This window comes from Pholcus phalangioides, unplaced genomic scaffold (assembly GCF_987345545.1).
Source record: "Pholcus phalangioides strain wild (caught in Gottingen) unplaced genomic scaffold, Ppha-v1.0 ptg000014l_1, whole genome shotgun sequence".
Lineage (NCBI taxonomy): Eukaryota > Metazoa > Arthropoda > Arachnida > Araneae > Pholcidae > Pholcus > Pholcus phalangioides.
In genome coordinates, this window is record NW_028301607.1 from 11,534,737 (window position 1) to 11,553,189 (window position 18,453).

General features: G+C 36.7%; 1 protein-coding gene across 2 annotated transcripts in view; it reads right to left on the bottom strand.

The window, feature by feature from the left end:
• LOC149078150 (uncharacterized) overlaps positions 1-18,453 on the bottom strand; it is a 120,062-nt gene that overhangs the window by 77,148 nt on the left and 24,461 nt on the right. Inside the window, exon 1 of one of the 2 annotated variants that reach the window (XM_089241745.1) lies at positions 5,489-5,726. The exons of the other annotated variant lie outside the window; for it this stretch is intronic. Within the exon in view, the coding sequence (XP_089097871.1) occupies positions 5,489-5,567 (79 nt within the window). The 5' untranslated portion in view covers positions 5,568-5,726. Of the gene's footprint in view, positions 1-5,488; positions 5,727-18,453 lie in introns of those variants that run through there. 2 annotated transcript variants of the gene reach the window in all.

An 18,453-nucleotide genomic window follows, 5' to 3' on the forward strand; every position in this document is an offset into this window, starting at 1 on the left:
ATTTTGAATTACAATTTATTTTGAATTATGAATTACAATTTATTTTGAATTATGAATTACAATTTATTTTGAATTATGAATTACAATTTATTTTGAATTATGAATTACAATTTATTTTGAATTATGAATTACAATTTATTTTGAATTATGAATTACAATTTATTTTGAATTATGAATTACAATTTATTTTGAATTATGAATTACAATTTATTTTGAATTATGAATTACAATTTATTTTGAATTATGAATCGAAAGTTTTTCTTTGAATTGTGAATTCAAATTTTTCCTTGAATTGGGAATTGAAACTTTGATTTTTCCTTTGCAATGATCATTCGCATTGTGAATTCAGATTCTTTTATTTGAACTTTTTATTTGAGTTATTTGTTTGAATTGTGAATTTTTTCTTAAAATTTTTTATTTTGCATTTTATCTTTGAACTATGAATTTAAATTATTTCTTTCACTTGTGAATCCAATTTTTTTTCTGATTTCTGAATTAAAAATTTTCTCTCTGAATTGTGAATTCAAATACTTTTTTGGAGTTTTTTAGTTGAATTCCACCTTTGTGTGAACTATGAATTTAAATATTCTTATTGAATTTGAAATTTTTCTTTCAATTTTTCGGAATCGCAATTGAATCTTTCAAAGAATCGGAATTTTTTCTTCGAATTTATATACATTTTTGATTAAAATTTAATAATTTAATCAGAAATTTGATTTTTTTTCCTAATACCGAATAAATCTTTTATCACCTCCTATTTTTTTCTGGTCTGAAAGTTATTTCACTTCTGTTTGTTTATTTCTTGCTGGTCAGCAAATTATTTCTATTAATTTTTCAGTGGTCCGCAAATTATTTTTCTTCTATTTATTTTATCTATTTCCAGTCTGCAAATTATTAATCCTGTTCCCTGACAGAAGGGAACAGGATTAATACAGGATTAATTACAGGATAATTAATTACAGGAATTAATAATTAATTACAGGATTAATCCCTTTCCTGACAGAAGGGGCAATGCCCTAATTGATTTCTGTGAAACTAATGCTATCGCTATCTTAAACGGTTCATACCCCGGGGATCAAGATGGAAATTATACCTATGTTTCATCATTTGGGAAATCAATTGTTGATTATATTTTTTGCCCATTACAGTTCGCAATAAATAACATAATAAACTTTGAGGTCGAGCAATTTTTTTACTCTGACCACTTTCCAATTGTTGCCTACTTCCTCTCGTCATCTGCACATGTTTACCCTAACAACAACATTGAATCTAAGCTACGGTGGCAGCCCCAATTTACCGAAATTTTCCAAAATACCTTTTCAGATTGCATAGCTGACACATCCACTCACCAAATCACCGACTCCAATGCTAATTTTGAATTTTTCAAAAATAGTGTTTTTCATGCAGCAACTCTTGCAAATATGCATCAACGGGTTAAAAAAAAACATCGTAAATATCTTAAATCTCCCTGGTTTGACTTGGAATGCCGCATTTTAAAGCGAGATATGAGATATACTCTAAGAAAAGCCCGACAGAGAAACTGCCCCGAACTTTTCACAAAATATATTCAACTGAAAAAATCTTTCCGTGATTTATGTACCCGCAAAAAACACACATATTTCCAGGAAATCCACTATAAAATACAAAATGCAACTAATTCCTCAGAATTTTGGAAAGCTTTGAACATTTTTAGACGAAATACATATTTTAACCCCTCAATAATTTCTAAACAATGTTGGTTCGATTATTTCTCTAATCTCTTTGCTGCCCCCTCAACAGCTAACCTAACCCACTCCTTTGCCCACCCTTACTTTAATAACTCTTGCAGTTTTTTAGAAGCGTCCATCTCAATTACCGAATATTTTTCAGTGCTTTCGTTACTGAAACGTAATAAAGCCCCAGGGAGCGATAGCATCTCCAATGAATTCTTGACGAATTTGCCTCCTGACGGACATACATTCCTCATTAATCTGTTTAATTTCATTCTGGAAAGCGGTGATATTCCTCGATCTTGGTCCGAAATAATAATCTCGCCAATTATGAAAAAAAACTCTCCGTTGGACCCGAGCAATTACAGAGCTATATCTCTCTTGAACTGCACCTCAAAATTTTTCTCCCTTATACTAACCAAAAGGCTATATCATTGGTCGGAACAGAACGGGATCCTCCCTGAATCTCAAGGTGCATTCCGTAAGAACAGGGGTTGCACTGATCACATTTTCACACTTAGCTCTATTGTTCAAATCCATCTTCGAAAACCCGCTCGCAAAGTTTTTGCGTGTTTTGTTGACCTAAGTCAAGCCTTCGATTCTGTTAATCGAAGCATTTTGTGGTGGAAGCTCTCTGACCTAGGAGTAAGCCATAAAATTATTAAAATTTACGATCTGCTTTTCAGTGATGCCCGTGCAAGAGTAAGAAGCACTAATGGGTTAACAAGTTCTTTCCCTGTAGCCAGAGGAATTTTGCAGGGCGAACCTGCCTCCCCCCTCCTCTTTTCCCTATTTTTAGCTGACATTGAAAAATCTTTTTGTCAGCCTCATGTCCATGGCATTTCAATTAATAACTCCACTGAACTCAACATCCTCCTGTACGCAGATGATATTGTAATACTGGGTGATTCAAAAATACAGTTGCAAAAAAAAATCAATCTTCTTGACTCATACTTTAAATCTAACCACCTTACTGTTAATTTAAACAAAACAAAAATTGTTGTATTTAGAAAGTCTGGCCGTCTCGCAAAAAATACTAACTTTTTTTGGGGTAACGTTAAACTCGAAATAGCCAGTAGCTATGTCTACCTTGGCCTCCCTTTTTCATCTTCAGGAAAATTTTCATTAGCAGCTAATTTCATGATAAAAAAGGCTTTCGCGGCCATGAACCAACTACTTGACTTACTGCGTAGCTCCAGAAACCCCTCGCTGTGTGTGGCATTCAAATTATTCGATAGCCTTGTACGATCTACTCTATGTTATGCTGCACCAGTTTGGGGTTTCTTCTATGCTGATATGCTGGAAAGAGTCCATACGAGTTTTCTGAAAAAGTTACTAAATCTGAGCAAATATTGTCCTGGTTATCTTGTTAGACTTGAGCTTGGTCGCCGCCCCATTGCCACTCAAATGTTTAACCAACTTATCTCGTACTGGATTAGGCTTCAAAAAATGGACGAAAACCGTCTACCAAAAATTTGCTTACTTGAACTCTGCCGGCACACAGATTCGGAAAACTGGGCAAATTCAGTCAAGACCCTTCTGAATAACTGCGGTCGACCTGATATATGGTGTACACCCACTCCTTACCTCACTCCAGTAGTTCTAACATCCCTTACTTATAATTTTACTGATATCTCTCTCCAAGAAGACAGATCTCGATTGTCTGCTTCAACATTATTTCATTTTGCCGATAATTTTGAATTTTCGCTATCCCTACAGTCTTACCTTCTCTTCAATCTCCCCTTGGCGGTCCGTAAGAATATGGCCAGGCTTCGCCTTTACCCTTTTATACTTTATACTAACAAAGGTATATTGCACAAATTTAACCCTGATGAACCTTGTCAGTATTGCAATCAACTAAATAGCTACAATGATCTTTTTCACCTTCTTAAGGAATGCACATTCTTTGCCCTTCAAAGACATACTCATATCTCTAAATACCTTCGCCATACCTACTCCCGATCAAACTTTTATCTAATGTTTAGCAACCCCTCTCCTTCTATGTGTCTACATTTTTTTCGATTTATCGAGGATATATCAAAAATTCTATTTTTCTTGGGGCAGTAGTTTCGACGCCCTTTCTGTTGTTGTTTGCTCCATATCTCTGCCCATGCGCCATTCTATTTATTTATTCTATTTATTTTATTTATTTATTTATTTTTTAAATCTATCTGGATTCGAAACTATATTATGCATTTATATTTCTTGTGTTCAAACCTTATGCATTTGTTCCTGTCTTGTGTATCTCCAATAATTTAATTACTAATATTTGTACTTGCCATCCACTGGTGTACTGATAGGCACGATTGTGCAAATCATTAAAGGTTCAGTTCAGTTCAGTTCAGTTCAGTTCAGTTCATTATTAATCCTGTTTAGTTTTTATCGATCCAAAAATTAATTGTTTTATTAATTTACTTTTTGCTGGTCTGCATATTATTTTCGTCTTTTCTGCCGGCTGGCACAATTTTTTATCTATCTGCCCCGGTCCGCAGGTGCAAAAAGGTTGAAGAAAACTGCCCTAACGGTTCGGTTTCATAATCTTATGTGTAATACTTGGGTTATGCAATGCCAGATTTTTAAGCGCTGGTGGACGTGCATAGCTGACTATATTTCTTTATGTCCAAAGCAGGACATCCTGAAAAAAATAGGACGTATGGCCAACCTATATGTTCCCAAATTCGCTGCTGCTTCTTTTGTTTTCAGAGGCAAAAAAAGTTAACAATATTGCACGTAAAACGTAAACACTTCATAATTCACAATAAAATACACTTTTTCTCGTTAGAAATCGATAGAAGCATGTTTTTTTAAAAAAGACGTAGTAATAAGAGTACATTACGGCCTCCAAAATACAGACATTCGGTAACACTATTAATCTGTGGTAGGTTGACCAAACTTAAAATTAATTTCCCGATTCGATTGATTTAAATTATTTTGTGATTGTTGAAAAAAGTCTTTTCTATAAAAAATTAAGTAAATATTCATAAATTTAATAAAATTCATAAATTTAATAAAATTCATAAAACAAATTATAAATTTATAAAACAAATTATAAATTTATAAAACAAATTATAAATTTATAAAACAAATTATAAATTTATAAAACAAATTATAAATTTATAAAACAAATGCAAAATTGTTTTATAAATTTGTATAAGGAAATGTCTCATGGAGAAATTACGCCGAGCTGAAACTACTGAATTTATAAATATGAAATTTGGTCATTATATTGTAATGTAGAGATTCACCGAAAAAAGGGATTTTTCAAAATTCAACTCCATATTTTCCAAATTTAAAAAAAAAAAAATTTTCTTGAAAAATTAATCTTGAATTATTCATTTTTTTTTTTCAAAATTAAGTTACAGTATTAGTATAATAGTAATAATGTATAATAGTATATAGTAATAATGCATGATAACTAGACAAATATTGTGACTAAATTTCAGAATATTAAATCACTATAGTTATCTGATTATCATGCATATTAAAACTGATACTGATTTATTCAATTCTTAAGAATTAATTATAATGATAATACAAAAAAAATCAAAACTAACAAATTTAATATCGAGTTGATTTAGTAATGCTCAAGAAAATTTTGCACTCATTAGGCTGCTCAACAACGAGAAACGTATCCAGTCCATTAACCGAGGGGAGAGCTAATCTATAAATAGATCTAACAAAAACGATAATATTAATGCTTATAATTGCATCTAATTATAATGATTAATTATAACAGGAAAAAACGAAGTAATTATAAATATTTTGTTAAAATAACTCACGTGCAGCCCATTTTTCCATCGCCATCCATCGAAAACGTGCAAACATAAATTGCGTGCAGTTAAAATTCGCAGGTTGCATGTATAGCTAGCATATAGAGCAGCAGCAGGCTTGAAATGCTATTTGAAGGCGGAAAATAGTGTACGTAAAATGGAAATAGACGAGATTGCGATCCCTGCGCCCTTTATGCGCAGTAAAAGCCTTTCTGCGAACTAAAAGGGACGTGTTTCCCGCGCGATCCGGGATGAAATGCCTACTGCTCTAGAGGGGAAAATATGTCACGTTTTTTCCCTAAATGCCTTCCGTCTTCCCTATTTCGACTCTAGCTGTTTTTCCCCCTTAACAGATGGGAACGGAAAAATAGGACAGTCCCATATTATTTTGCGTGCTCAATAGCATTCGACGCAATGTCTTTACAAATACCAATTTTTTTCCCTGATTCAATGCTTATTGAAATTGTTCATTGCTGTTCTTCATTAGTCACATTTTCTTTATTAATATGCTTTACCAAATGCAATTCCCCCCTCCCCCCCCCCCCCGTGTGTATTAACCCTTTCGGACCCTAACATTCTTTTTTTTGGAATTTTTAAGATATTTTTTGAAATTTTTTATGCTCAAAAAATACATTAAACATAAATTTCATCAAATCTTAATTTTTCTTTTTTTTTCTTCGAATTTACTTTCATTTTTTCGCGAAGAGAAATTGATTTTGTTCAATTTTTTTGGTCAGTCAAGGTGATGCAGGGCTATAATCATCTTCATATGCAATTTTTTCCAGAATTATATTGCTAAATTTTATGCAATAAATCATACTTATCCGTAGGAACTTTCCTCTGGAAGCCATCTTAAAAAAAAAACCCTTGAAAGTTCAATTTGTAATGCGGCTGCCCTCTGATGAAAGCCCCGAAGTTAATATTTACCATATTTCTAACTCAAAACATACACAATATTTTAATCCAGGACTTTTACTCCCCTGAGGTAAAAAAAAAAATTCTACAGTGAAAAAAATCAACCCTCAAATTTGTGTGCATGCAGGATATCATACCATTATAATATAGAGCAGGGTCATCCAACTTGCGGCACGCGTGCCACAAATGACACGCCAAGGAGTGGCACGTGAACGCTTTAAAAAATAAAGAAATGGTATATTCCATTTTTCAATTTGAGAAATTCTCTTCAACTCAATTCATTCAATTCATTCTTAAGCAATTCTTTGCTTAAGAATGAATGACTTGTAGGCTGCCAAACCTACAATCTAGTATTGTATATAGGCATTCTTAAAATAATAATTATGTGAGAGAGAGATGACTTTGTATTCAATGTGTTTCTGTGTGCGTTCTTTTTTTTTTATCTTAAGGGCATAGTTGCTGGACGTCCCGTGTATACTAGATTCAGGCTCGTCAGTATGGGGGACATGCATTGTACAATTACATTATATATCCATAAATTCTTAGGGAGGGGGGATAAGCCAGGCGCGGATCTATTGGGGGGGGGGGGGGTTGATCACATAATATTCATATTGCATTTAAGAAATCCGTTGAAAATTATTTGTATCAATTTTTTTTTATTAAATAACAAATTCAAGAAAACTTTGACCAGAAAATAGAAAAAACCGGGGTATTTTGTTCAAAAAAAAAATGTCGAAACAGAGAAAAAATCATGACCATCTCGGAAAATACGAGACAATGGTCACCCTATTCACAGTGTGAAAAAAAAATCACCCCCTCCCAACAGCGAGCTCTAGATCCGCTCCTGAGCAAAGCCCTCTTACATAGTTTATTGGGGTGGGACAGCCAAGCACCCTGAGTCCTCAGGTTCCTATCACGTGTCTATGCCCAATATGGTGTAGGTAAGATTTTGTTCTACTGTACTGTATGTACGTGCACGATCTACATTACGATAATTGAATTTATGACTCAAAAACAAAAGCAATTTAGAACTCAAGAGTGACAAACTTGCCAAGAGTGACAAGACAGTCGAACAATATGTTGCAGGAACGGAGAGAATGCATCTGTCCCGTAAACGATGGGACGCATGGTCTGCTTGTTAAAATTCGTAAAGTGGCATGTGCATCGAAACTAATCTTGATTGTTGCACGGCTTGGAAAGAAACTGGCAACCCTTGATATATTGGAAATAACTGTAAACATAAAAAGTCTTTGTTAAAAAATACATTGGTTTAGAATCATAGAAAAACCGTGATCAATTGTTTTACCCTTTCACTACCGAGTTTCGAATCTGTATGGGACAAATATGTCCCGATGTGAGTGAAAGAGTTAAGATCCTCACCCGAAATGAAAAAAAATAAAAAATACAGGGGTTGGACAAAATAATATGGACACCAGTGAAATGAGACAAAATCTTTATTAATAGGCTGTTGGCCATCCTTTTGCATTAATTACAGCTTATATTCATCGTGGAATGGACAAATACAAGTCATGCACAACAGTCACAAGGATACGTAGCCACTCCTCCTGCAAAAAAAGTCACTAATTCAGAATGTGTCTTTGGAGGTGGAAACCTACTGAACATTTTGTCCTGCAAAATATCCGACGAAAGTTCAATTATATGAAGACGGGGGACTGAGCGGGGCCACACGAAGTGTTGCAGTTCATCATCGTGTTCATCAAGTCCGTGTCCGACAATTCCAGCAGTGTGAACGGGCGAATTATCATCTTAGAACACAGGTTTTAGAATAAGGGAACTGATATTGCACTATTGGATGAAAATGGTCGGCCAGAATACTGACATAAACCGATGCTTTAACCCGCCCATCCAGTACAATAATTCAATTAAATTCGCTGACAATAGCCCCGGCAAATCAACTAGGAACAATTTACTGCTGAATCCCTTTCGGGGGGGGGGGGGCTAATGCGGGTTTTTTATTGTTTATGGAAAATATTTACAAAAAAGCAAGACAAAAAATATGTACATGATATATCTATCTATATATATAAAATTGATTTTGTGTGTGTGTGTCTGTGTGTGTGTATGTTCTCTATACAAATCTACAATTTTAGATCGATCGCCGCCAAATTTTGCATATATACCAAATGGGACCCGACTTGAGGCTACTTTAAAATTTCGTCAGAGCAGGGCAAATGCCCCAAACGGGCAAAAAACTGTCCGGCAACAATGGTTTTTGGGCCTCAACAATCACTTTCCGAACGTTTACTTTGGTTACCGTGGTTCCCTAGCAATGCGTTTAAGACGTGTATATGCCTTTACAACGGTTTGTCACTTCTTTAATCCTGTTAGTATATGTATAATAGTTTATGCCTTTATAATGGTTTGCCACATTTTCAATATACTCTCAGTAATGAGGCTTTTTGAATAGACGTCATAATCATTATCAGCGTCGCTTTGATAGTCAGGAAAAGGGTGATCCTCATAGAAATCAGTGCTAAAATTGTCGATTTTACTGTAGAAATGCGGAAATTAGTGGGATTTTCCGCCCCCATCAATAATTTTAAAAATTGTATTGAATTCTTGATTTTTGAAATATTCAGTTCGCTTAGAGATATACGAAGCCCAGGAGATTAAATACGAAGTAATTAGTTAAACTTTTGAGTTGGATATTCGAGCAATATCATTGATTTCATTTATATCTTCTCAAGTATGAAAATTAATATCTCCATATTGTCTCTTTTGATATTTATTTGCACAAATTCGTGTGGGTTATAGGATATTTTAAAATTAGTTATGAGCCCGTGAAAAGTGCATCGAAAAAATTCCACAGCTTTAACTAAGGATTTTTGGAAGCTGGAACAGACAGATGGATAACTTGAAGTTCAGGGTGGGGGGGGGGGGGGATCGAAATACCTAGCGCCCCTTATAAAAAAAAAATTATATTCATTTCTACGTTTCTGTGTAAATCTAGATTTGTTTATTTCATGAATCGCGCAGGTCGCCATATTGGTTAACTTGGACACGGTTTGTATGTCCCTCAAGAAAAAGAGAGGGAGATATCACGTGATCCAAAAAAGCCTCATTGAAGAAAACCCGGGCAGCGCCGGGTATTATAGCTAGTACATTATATACATAAAGATATCATGCAGCTATGTAAACAGACATTTTTTTTTTTGCACATCCATTCAAAGTCCTGGTCACAGTTTGTCCCGGGGGGTCTCTTGGGCCGTGACGTGTCGCTCCCTTATTGTTATGTGCCGTGTTGCCGCCTGTGCTGTGTGTCAGTCTACTGGATCTTCTCGTAGGCTGCTCTGATCTAGTCGTCTGGTGGCCTATCCTTCTTATGTGCAGTTTCTCGATGCCCTCTTGTTCAATTTAGAGCACGAGAGTCTCCAGTGTCCTTGATTCATTTTCGAGCCGGCTCATCCTCTTAAACCACTCCTTCACCAGCTCTTGCCTTAGTTTGATTAGGTGGAAGTCTTTTGTCTAAGGGCAACTGGTGGCATAGTGGAGTGGTGTGCCGACATCTCCGCATATGCATTTGTTGTCGTTGGATATTTTAAACCTCTCAAGGTAGATGGGAAATGGTCCATGACCTGTAAAGAAAATGACTTTTTCTCATGACCATCCCGCAGCCTTCCATCCAACTCTAGGCAAAATATCATGAATCGATCAGCCTGGGTGTTCAGGGTCGTCCCAGGTCCCAGTCCTCCTGCCACATTTGTAATAAGGGGCTTTTAACTCTATAATGCCCAGATCGCCCGAAGTCGGCCGAGTAGGTTAATGCCCATAACCGCCTCAAGTCGGCCCAGCTAGGGGGTATGGGTATGTTTTGGTGGGCTTTTGTCACCAACGGGGAAGAAGATGAAAGCTCTTGTCAGAGGCGGGAACGGGAAAGACAACTGCAACGCCCTATCAATGAGATTTTAAAAGCTGATGTACTAGAATGTTCCTTGAGAATGAACTAAGGGTAGTCAATGCATTTTACAAAGAGATAATTCTGTGAGGAAAGGGGTGTTTTCAGTATAGATAAATTATCTCCCGAAAATCCATTGAAATGAAAGGGTGAACGTCACTGCAAAGGGTGGCATGAATAGAAACTCATGGAGAAAGGGTGGGGAGAGGGAAAGTGGCCGAAATTTGGACGAGTCCACTTCGAACACAAAAAACTTGGTATTTTCACAACCCTCCCAGGTTTTCTATCTGGGCATTAAAGAGTTAAGAAGTCTTTTGGCATGGAAAAGGGGAAGCTTAATTGATCTCGTGCTCTGAACAGATTTAGTGGACAGCAAGGGGACAACCAGGACAACAAGTGGGCCATACCGCCCCACAGCATCACTGACTTCCCCCCCATGCTTAACAGTAGGAAGGAGACAGTCAACGTCATAGGCTTGTGCTGGCGTTCTCCAAACGTAAACACGTCCGTTAGTCTGGAATAATGTGAACGGCGATTCGTCTGACCAGATGACATTCTACCATTGTTGTTGTGTCCAATTCTTATGTTCGTGACACCATGTTCGTCGTTTCAAAGCATTCCATGGTGTCACCAATGATTTTATGATTTTGGAATAGCCGCTCTACCGTGTATGTTTGCTGCATGCAGTTCACGGCGTATAGTTTTCGTCGATGCACCTTCCTGTAGATGTGTGTTCATCTCAGATGTTATCTGGGATGCTGTAGTCTTGTGCTTTCTGGCCACACACACACACAATCCACCATCTTCAACTTTCGGCCACTGTTATGCTTGGTAGATGATGTCTTTCCCTGTTTGCTATAGGCTGTCATTACAATCGACGCAGTACTTCTCCACCAACAAGGTGGCACGGGCTCCAACGATCATGGCTCTTTCGAAACCTGTGAGGTCAGCCATGACGAAGTTTTAACGCCCCAATATACATCGCATCCGAACGCTATCACTGCTACGAATAGTCTGTGCGCATTCTCGTCCGCTAGGTGGCACTCTTCCACACTAGAGGGTGAGAGTATGCGTATCGAGGTTACCTCGAGTGTTGTTTTTTTCACAGGTGTCATATTATTTTGTCCAACCTCTGCAGGTTGCGGAATTGTTAGGAATCGTTGTAACTGTTTCATGACCATAGAAATCATTGAAAAATCATTGTTCAAGAACTCTCGGAACCAAAATTTGTTGCTTAAAAGAAGTCATGGCAATCGAAATTTATTGCTTAAAAAGTCACAGCGAAAGTCATTGTTCAGGAATGATGGAAATCAAAAATCGCACTGTTTATGAAAATGAAAAAAAAGTAAATGTGTTTAAGGATCGTAAAAATCGAAAGAGTCAACGCTTAAAAATGATGAAAAACAAAAAAAAGGGGATTATTTAAAAAAATCATAATTCAAGAATTGAAATATCAAGAATCGTTGTTCAAGAATCCCACGACACCTCACATAAGATAATAGATGGCCGAAGTCCCCCAAGCTATAAGAATTTTCGATGTGTGACACCACAATTTTCGTACTTCATGTTTGCAAGCAACATTATTGTTTTATCCGAAAACGTCATACGGAGATCGAATTGTCAGCACTGGAGACTTTGAATCTTCATCCTTCCAACGACATATTCAACATTGTCTTCGCATTTGTTGTCCAGAAGCTATTTAGATTCAAAGCCTAGCTTCGTGGCGCTAAAAAAAATCGTGCAGCTCTATAAGACATATTCAAGTCAAAAACAATAAAAATAAATCTAAAAAACGAATGAGAAAAAATACCTTCTGTGTTTTCACTCAAACACAACCGAGTAATAAGCTGATAAAGTCGTCTTCCATCGCATTTCAGTCTAAATCCCAGTGAGTCATCGCCCTACTTTGTTCCTCAAATACACCCCGATGTAAACAAATACATCACAAAATAAACAAAGATGTACCAGATATTTCTTTAAACGCTCATGTGTTTTTTTCCCCATCAACTCTTCATTTCTTCACACATCTTCATTTCTCAGCTTATTTCGCGAGTTTGAACACTGTGCGACAGCGCAATATATATCTAGCTATATATATACAATTGATTTTCTGTCTGTGTGTGTATGTTCTCTATACAAATCTACAACTTTAGATCTATCGTCGTCGCCACATTTTGCATATCATGGTCGCTCATTTTGGTTCGAACAACCCACGGTTCTCTTACGAGTTGAATGGTGTCACTATCCCGGATGCAACTAGGGTCACCGATTTGGGAATTCTCATTGACGAGCGGCTTGAGTTTTCTGAACATTGTTCAGCGGTGGTCAAAAAAGCGAATAGAATGCTCGGTTTCATTTTCAAAAAGGTCTCTCCGCGTTCTCCTAAAGTCATTCTTCCATTTTTTCGAGGCTTAGTTCGTCCTGGACTGGAGTATGCTGTAAGGTTTTGGAGACCATACCTACAGAGGGACATTGACCTGGTTGAAGGGGTGCAGGGAAGAGCTACGCGTGTCCTTATTGGCACACGGGGCTTTAGTTATGAAGAGAGACTTCATTTTTTGAATATGTTTTCATTGGATGAACGCAGGTGTCGAGGAGTTATGATCGAAGTGTTCAAAATTTTCAATGGGATGGACCATGAACCTTTAGTGCACCGCCAATCGACTGCTTTTACAAGGGGACACCAGTATCGATTGGTGAGGCACAATGCAAGGTTATGGTGTCGCAGGGAATTTTTCTCTAATAGGGTTGTTAATAAATGGAATAGCTTACCCTCGGAGGTAGTAAATTGTAACACAATTCACACGTTTAAAAAGAAATACGATCAACATGTTGGGGTAAATTGAGAAGCTATCCGTTCTTAGAATAAGACAACCATAAGTATTCTTTATGGGCATTGTATAATATTTTATCATGTATATATATTGTTTACAATTTGTGTTAATTGCATTTTTAATTGGATTGCTATATTTTTGAAATATATGACATCCATATTTTTTTTATGGGCATCTTTTTCTCAGCCACCTCGTTGGGCATTTTACCTGTTGTGGCGTTGTATTTGAATTTGAATTTGAATTAGATATATACCAAATGGGACCCGACTTGAACAATAGGATACATTAAAAGTTCGTCAGAGCAGGGTAAATGCCCGAAAACTGTCGAGCAACAATGGTTTCAGGGCCTCAACAATCACTTTCGGAAAGTTTATTTTGGTTACCTGGCAATGCGTTTCAGATGTGCATATGCCTTTACAATGATTTGTCACTTCTTCAATGCTGCCAGTATATTTATAATAGTTTATGCCTTTGTAATGGTTTGCCAATTTTCCGATATTCCCAGTAATGAGACTTTTTGAATAAACGTCATAATCATCATCAGCATCACTTTGAGGGTCAGGAAAAGGATGATTCCCATGGAAATCAGTGTTAAAATTGCAGATTTTACTGTAGAAATGCGGAAATTTAATGGGGTTTTCCCACCGCATCAATAATTTTAAAAATTGTATTGAATTCTAGATTTTTGAAATATTTGAGTTCGCTTAGAGATATACGAAGCCCAGAAAATTGAATAGGAAGTAATTAGCCGGACCTACTTTTGAGTTGGACATTCATGCAATAACACATTGATTTCAATTTTTCATTTATATTCTCTCAATCATGAAAATTTATGTCTCCGTATTGTCTTTTAATATTCAACTGCATAAATTCATGTAATTTAGGAGGTTTTAAAATTAATTATGGGCATTGAAAATCGAAATACTTAGCGCCCTTAAAAAATTAAAAGGAATACAGGGTGTTTCTAAAAGAATCACCCGATTTGAAATGCGTATATTACGAAAATTTTGAGCATAGGCACTTAAGATTAATTTTATATTACATGGCTAATCATAGTTTTTTTTACGAATCAAATTGAAGGTGCTCAATATGTCCAACTTGGGATGCACGACACGTCTATACGGTAGTCAAATGAGTCCCAAACTTTTGCGTGCAGTGCCATCTATCGACAAAAATTTGAATTAATTTTTTCTGCACACAAAAAAAAAAGTTTCCCCTTCGTAAGAATGACTTTTCGCAATCCGCATTGAAATGCACCAATCACTTCAATTTATTTTATGAATTTTTTTAAATTATTTACGAATTTCTTATAGGTACCCTATACTATCAGGGACCTATACAACAACGTCACAAACTTGTGTTGCTCTTAGAACGAAGAGCATAGGTACCCCAGTGAAAAATGTACATGGAAAATTTTGCAATTATCTCCCCCCCCCCCCCCATACTGACGGTGCCAAAAAAAATCTCTTGCTAATGCAATGTAAAATTTTTTAAATAAACGGGACAAAGACACTGCAGGCTAATTTTCTAAGAACAGAAACGTCAATATTCGACGTAACAGTCGCATTCTTAATAATGTCCCAAGGGAACTTCATTTCCCGATGCCTTCCCGTCTACATCCCTGAAGGGGTCCAGGTTTGATTCCGAATACATCTTACATTTCTCTCTCTTATAGTAAGAATTTTCAATGACAGAATATTTGATAAATTTTAATGAAGCACATGCGTATTATGCATTTCGTTCTCTTGATATTTTCCAGCGGTATTAAAATATGCAGCGGAAATATTTCCCCCTCCCTCAAACAATCTTCCATAATAGCCATAATTGGTAATAGTTACTACTTACTAATACGGAATTATATAATCCGAGAAATTCTATTCTTGGTGAATCCAATTAGTACCCAAGCTGCTAATTAACGTGAAGGAACATCGACGAGTGGAAAAATATTGGAAAATAATTTTAATCATAAGAGTCCCTGAAATGTGAGTGTTTCCTCATCAAATTATAACTCTTAAAGAATCGATTTAGATTAAAAATTTCACATTTTAGGGAGATTTCATATGAAGTCTTACTAATTATTATTCTTTACTGAAATCTAGAAACTAATATCACATCTCACAAATTATACTAGTTATAACTGGAGACCACAAGTTTAGGCACTAAAAATAGGCAAGCAAAAACACTTTGAACTTTGAAGGACCGGACACACCCCACTTCACATATCTAAGTGTTCCCAAAGGGTGGATGTGTCCGGAAATTTTATTAAATAACAAGTAACATAGAGATAGATTTAGGGCAATCGGGCTAATAACAATGATTAATTTAGAAATCTCGCATATAACATTCGTCGATCGTCTCTCGGTACCAGGAGCGTCCCTGAGGTTCGGTCAGCGTCTTCTGTTAGGGGGTCATTCAAGTATTACGTCAACATCGGGGGGGGTTTCGGATTTGTTAACTTTTGATGACAAGGGGGGGGTGGTTTGAAGGTTGCTTACGTCATCAACCACCCCTTTTTGAAGATATGAAATATTCTAAGCTGCTGAAGAAATCTTGCTGACAAGGGGGGAGGGGGGTCAGAGATGGTTGAGACATTCCACTCACGTTTACATGGTCAGTTCAGATTCTTGCTCCGCAGCTTACGCTTCTGAGGGGACTGGACGTCCAGCCGTCATAGTGTTCGTCCTCGTTTAGATGAAAGGTCTTCATTCCTCTCTATTCATGTCACAAAAAGACGCAACTACAATCAGCAGATCTGCTACTTTAGCAGTGGAAAGTCTGGAATCGCAGTGGCATAATTGGGTATCGCGGTGATTATTGTAAATAGAAATAAAAATCATACGCTGATTGCGTTTCTGCAGGAAAAAATATATGTAATTACTGGATAATCTTATTGATAAAGCAAAAACACTGAAAATGCTTAAAATAGGCACCAAAAAAAAAGGCATTTAAGGGGGAAAAAGGGGAAAAAAAAAGACTTAAGTTGAAGGACTTTTTTAGTCACTTGGGGTCACAGAGTGTCTGTGCCGTCGTCATGTTATGTCATTTTGGGTTTTTCTCAGTTGTTTCGAATACAAAAAAACGTCGTGGGCTTACGCAAGTCATAGAAACGTGCAAAAGCTACAATCTCAGAAAATCAAGATCTTAAGGTCTCTTGTGAGGGCACCTAAATTTATACGTGGAGCTGAAATCAGAAAAGACCTGGGTATACCCCTTATGTTGGACTTCATGAAGGGGCTATCTACAACCCACTATGACAAACTGCAGAACTCCTATTCGTGGACCAAAAATACCATATACCAAAAAAAAAACATATACCGTGGACCAAAAAGGGTATCGCATACTGACTGGGCACTCTAATGATCTTATAAAGAAAATTATGTATGCTATTATTGTTTTCGTTATAAATGTTTTCGAGAAAAATGGGGAAAAAAAGGGAATGCGAAAAAAAAAGGGGAATAAAAAAAGAAAAGAAAGAAGTAGGAGAAACACGGATAAAGTGAAAAAAAATGTATACAAATACAAATACAACGCCACAACAGGCAAATTGCCCAACGAGGTGGCTGACTTAAGAACATCATGGATCCCCGAGCCCCTACCTACTACTGCTACACCACACATGCACCCCCCCCCCCCGCGGAACCCCCCAACGAATCGGTAAATGCGGGAATGTGCGTGTACGTGTGGTGCAACCTGACGTATAGTTTGTTTCTGTGTAATGCTTGTTATGTGTAGTGCTGTCATCTGCCCCCAGTTTTACTAACTATGAGTGAAGTGTTATGGTTGAATGATTTACCGTTGTAGGACTGTTGCTCTCTGTGGCGAGACTTTTTAACGGGGAGATCGGCTCGCATTTGCGCCTTGAAGTTGGGAACCACAGAAAACCAACTTCAGCCGACCACCACTGTGGCGCCGGTGGGGTTCGAACCCGGATCTTCGCATCACGAGTCCGGCACTATAACCACTCGACCACCACAGCGGCCTATATGTACTATATATATATATATATTGTGCATTTCTGTTTCTATTGTTCTGTGTATGTGTGTGTATAAGTCATCCTTTTATATCCTACTTTATCTACTTTGCTACTAGTACATTATACTCATTCTTATATCCGTATTGTATATACTCATATACCCGTGTGTGTTATCTCTGTATCTTATACGTGTAATTTTTCCCTTAATTGTCACCTTTTGGAGCACATACCGCATTTGTACTTTGGACATGACGTTGGACATGATTTTTGTTCACTCTATACAAACACACACTCATGCTTCACACATACATGTACAAACTTGTCTTTCTTCTTCACAATGCCTGAGAAAGGCTATTTTTAAGTCACCAGACAGCCTCATTGGGCTGGGAAACGACGAAATTAATTAAATTCTGTTCTGTTTTATTAATGTATCGAATGGTGTTAACAAGAAAACTCCAAGTCAAATATCTGAGATGAATACTAGATAAGTCACTCCAATTTTCTCCTCAGGTGACGTACTTAAGAAACAAGGCCTCACAAACAGTTGGGCCACACAAACAATCCAGAACCACATTCCCATAGGCCCGGCTGACGTTGAGGAATAAAGCAGAGTTCCTTTTACAACTATTATTCGTCCTATTCTGACGTATGCTGCCCCAGTGTGGGCTTATGCCAGTCTTACAAATATGAAACGTTAATAATTCTTGATCATTATTATTGTTTTGGATGAACAAATAATGCACCAAATCATGTGATATTTCAATTAATGTAATTACAATATAGAAGTGGTGTGTATTATGTCTTCATTATAACTTTCTCCCTGACGTTCTTGATTATAGTTACATGGCTGAGATGCCGGTTCTACAGTATCTGTACTACCGAGTGAACTTGTTTACGCAAAAATTTTGGCATGAACTCATCTTGTATTGATTTAAATATCTGTGATTGGTGTCTTTCGATTGTGTAAAATTTTATCATTTTTAGGTTTTTTGGTAGCATATCATCAGCTACTTCCTCCTCTCCTTATAACTTTTTCCCTTTATTTTTTCGAATGTATTATCATGTGTTTTATCTCGATGAGCACTCATTTTGCAAAGATTTGTAAACAGTACTCTGATGGCTCTTTTCATTCTTTACACAGACATACATTACACAAATTATTACACATGCACAAACTTGTCTTTTTCCCTCACAGACAGCCTGCAAAGGCTAGGAGGAGACGGAATCGTTCAATTCTGGTCTGGTTTGGTAATAACGGTATTGGAGGTAAGGGGCCGTTCAAGTATTACAAATACAAATACAACGCCACAACAGGCAAAATGCCCAACGAGGTAGC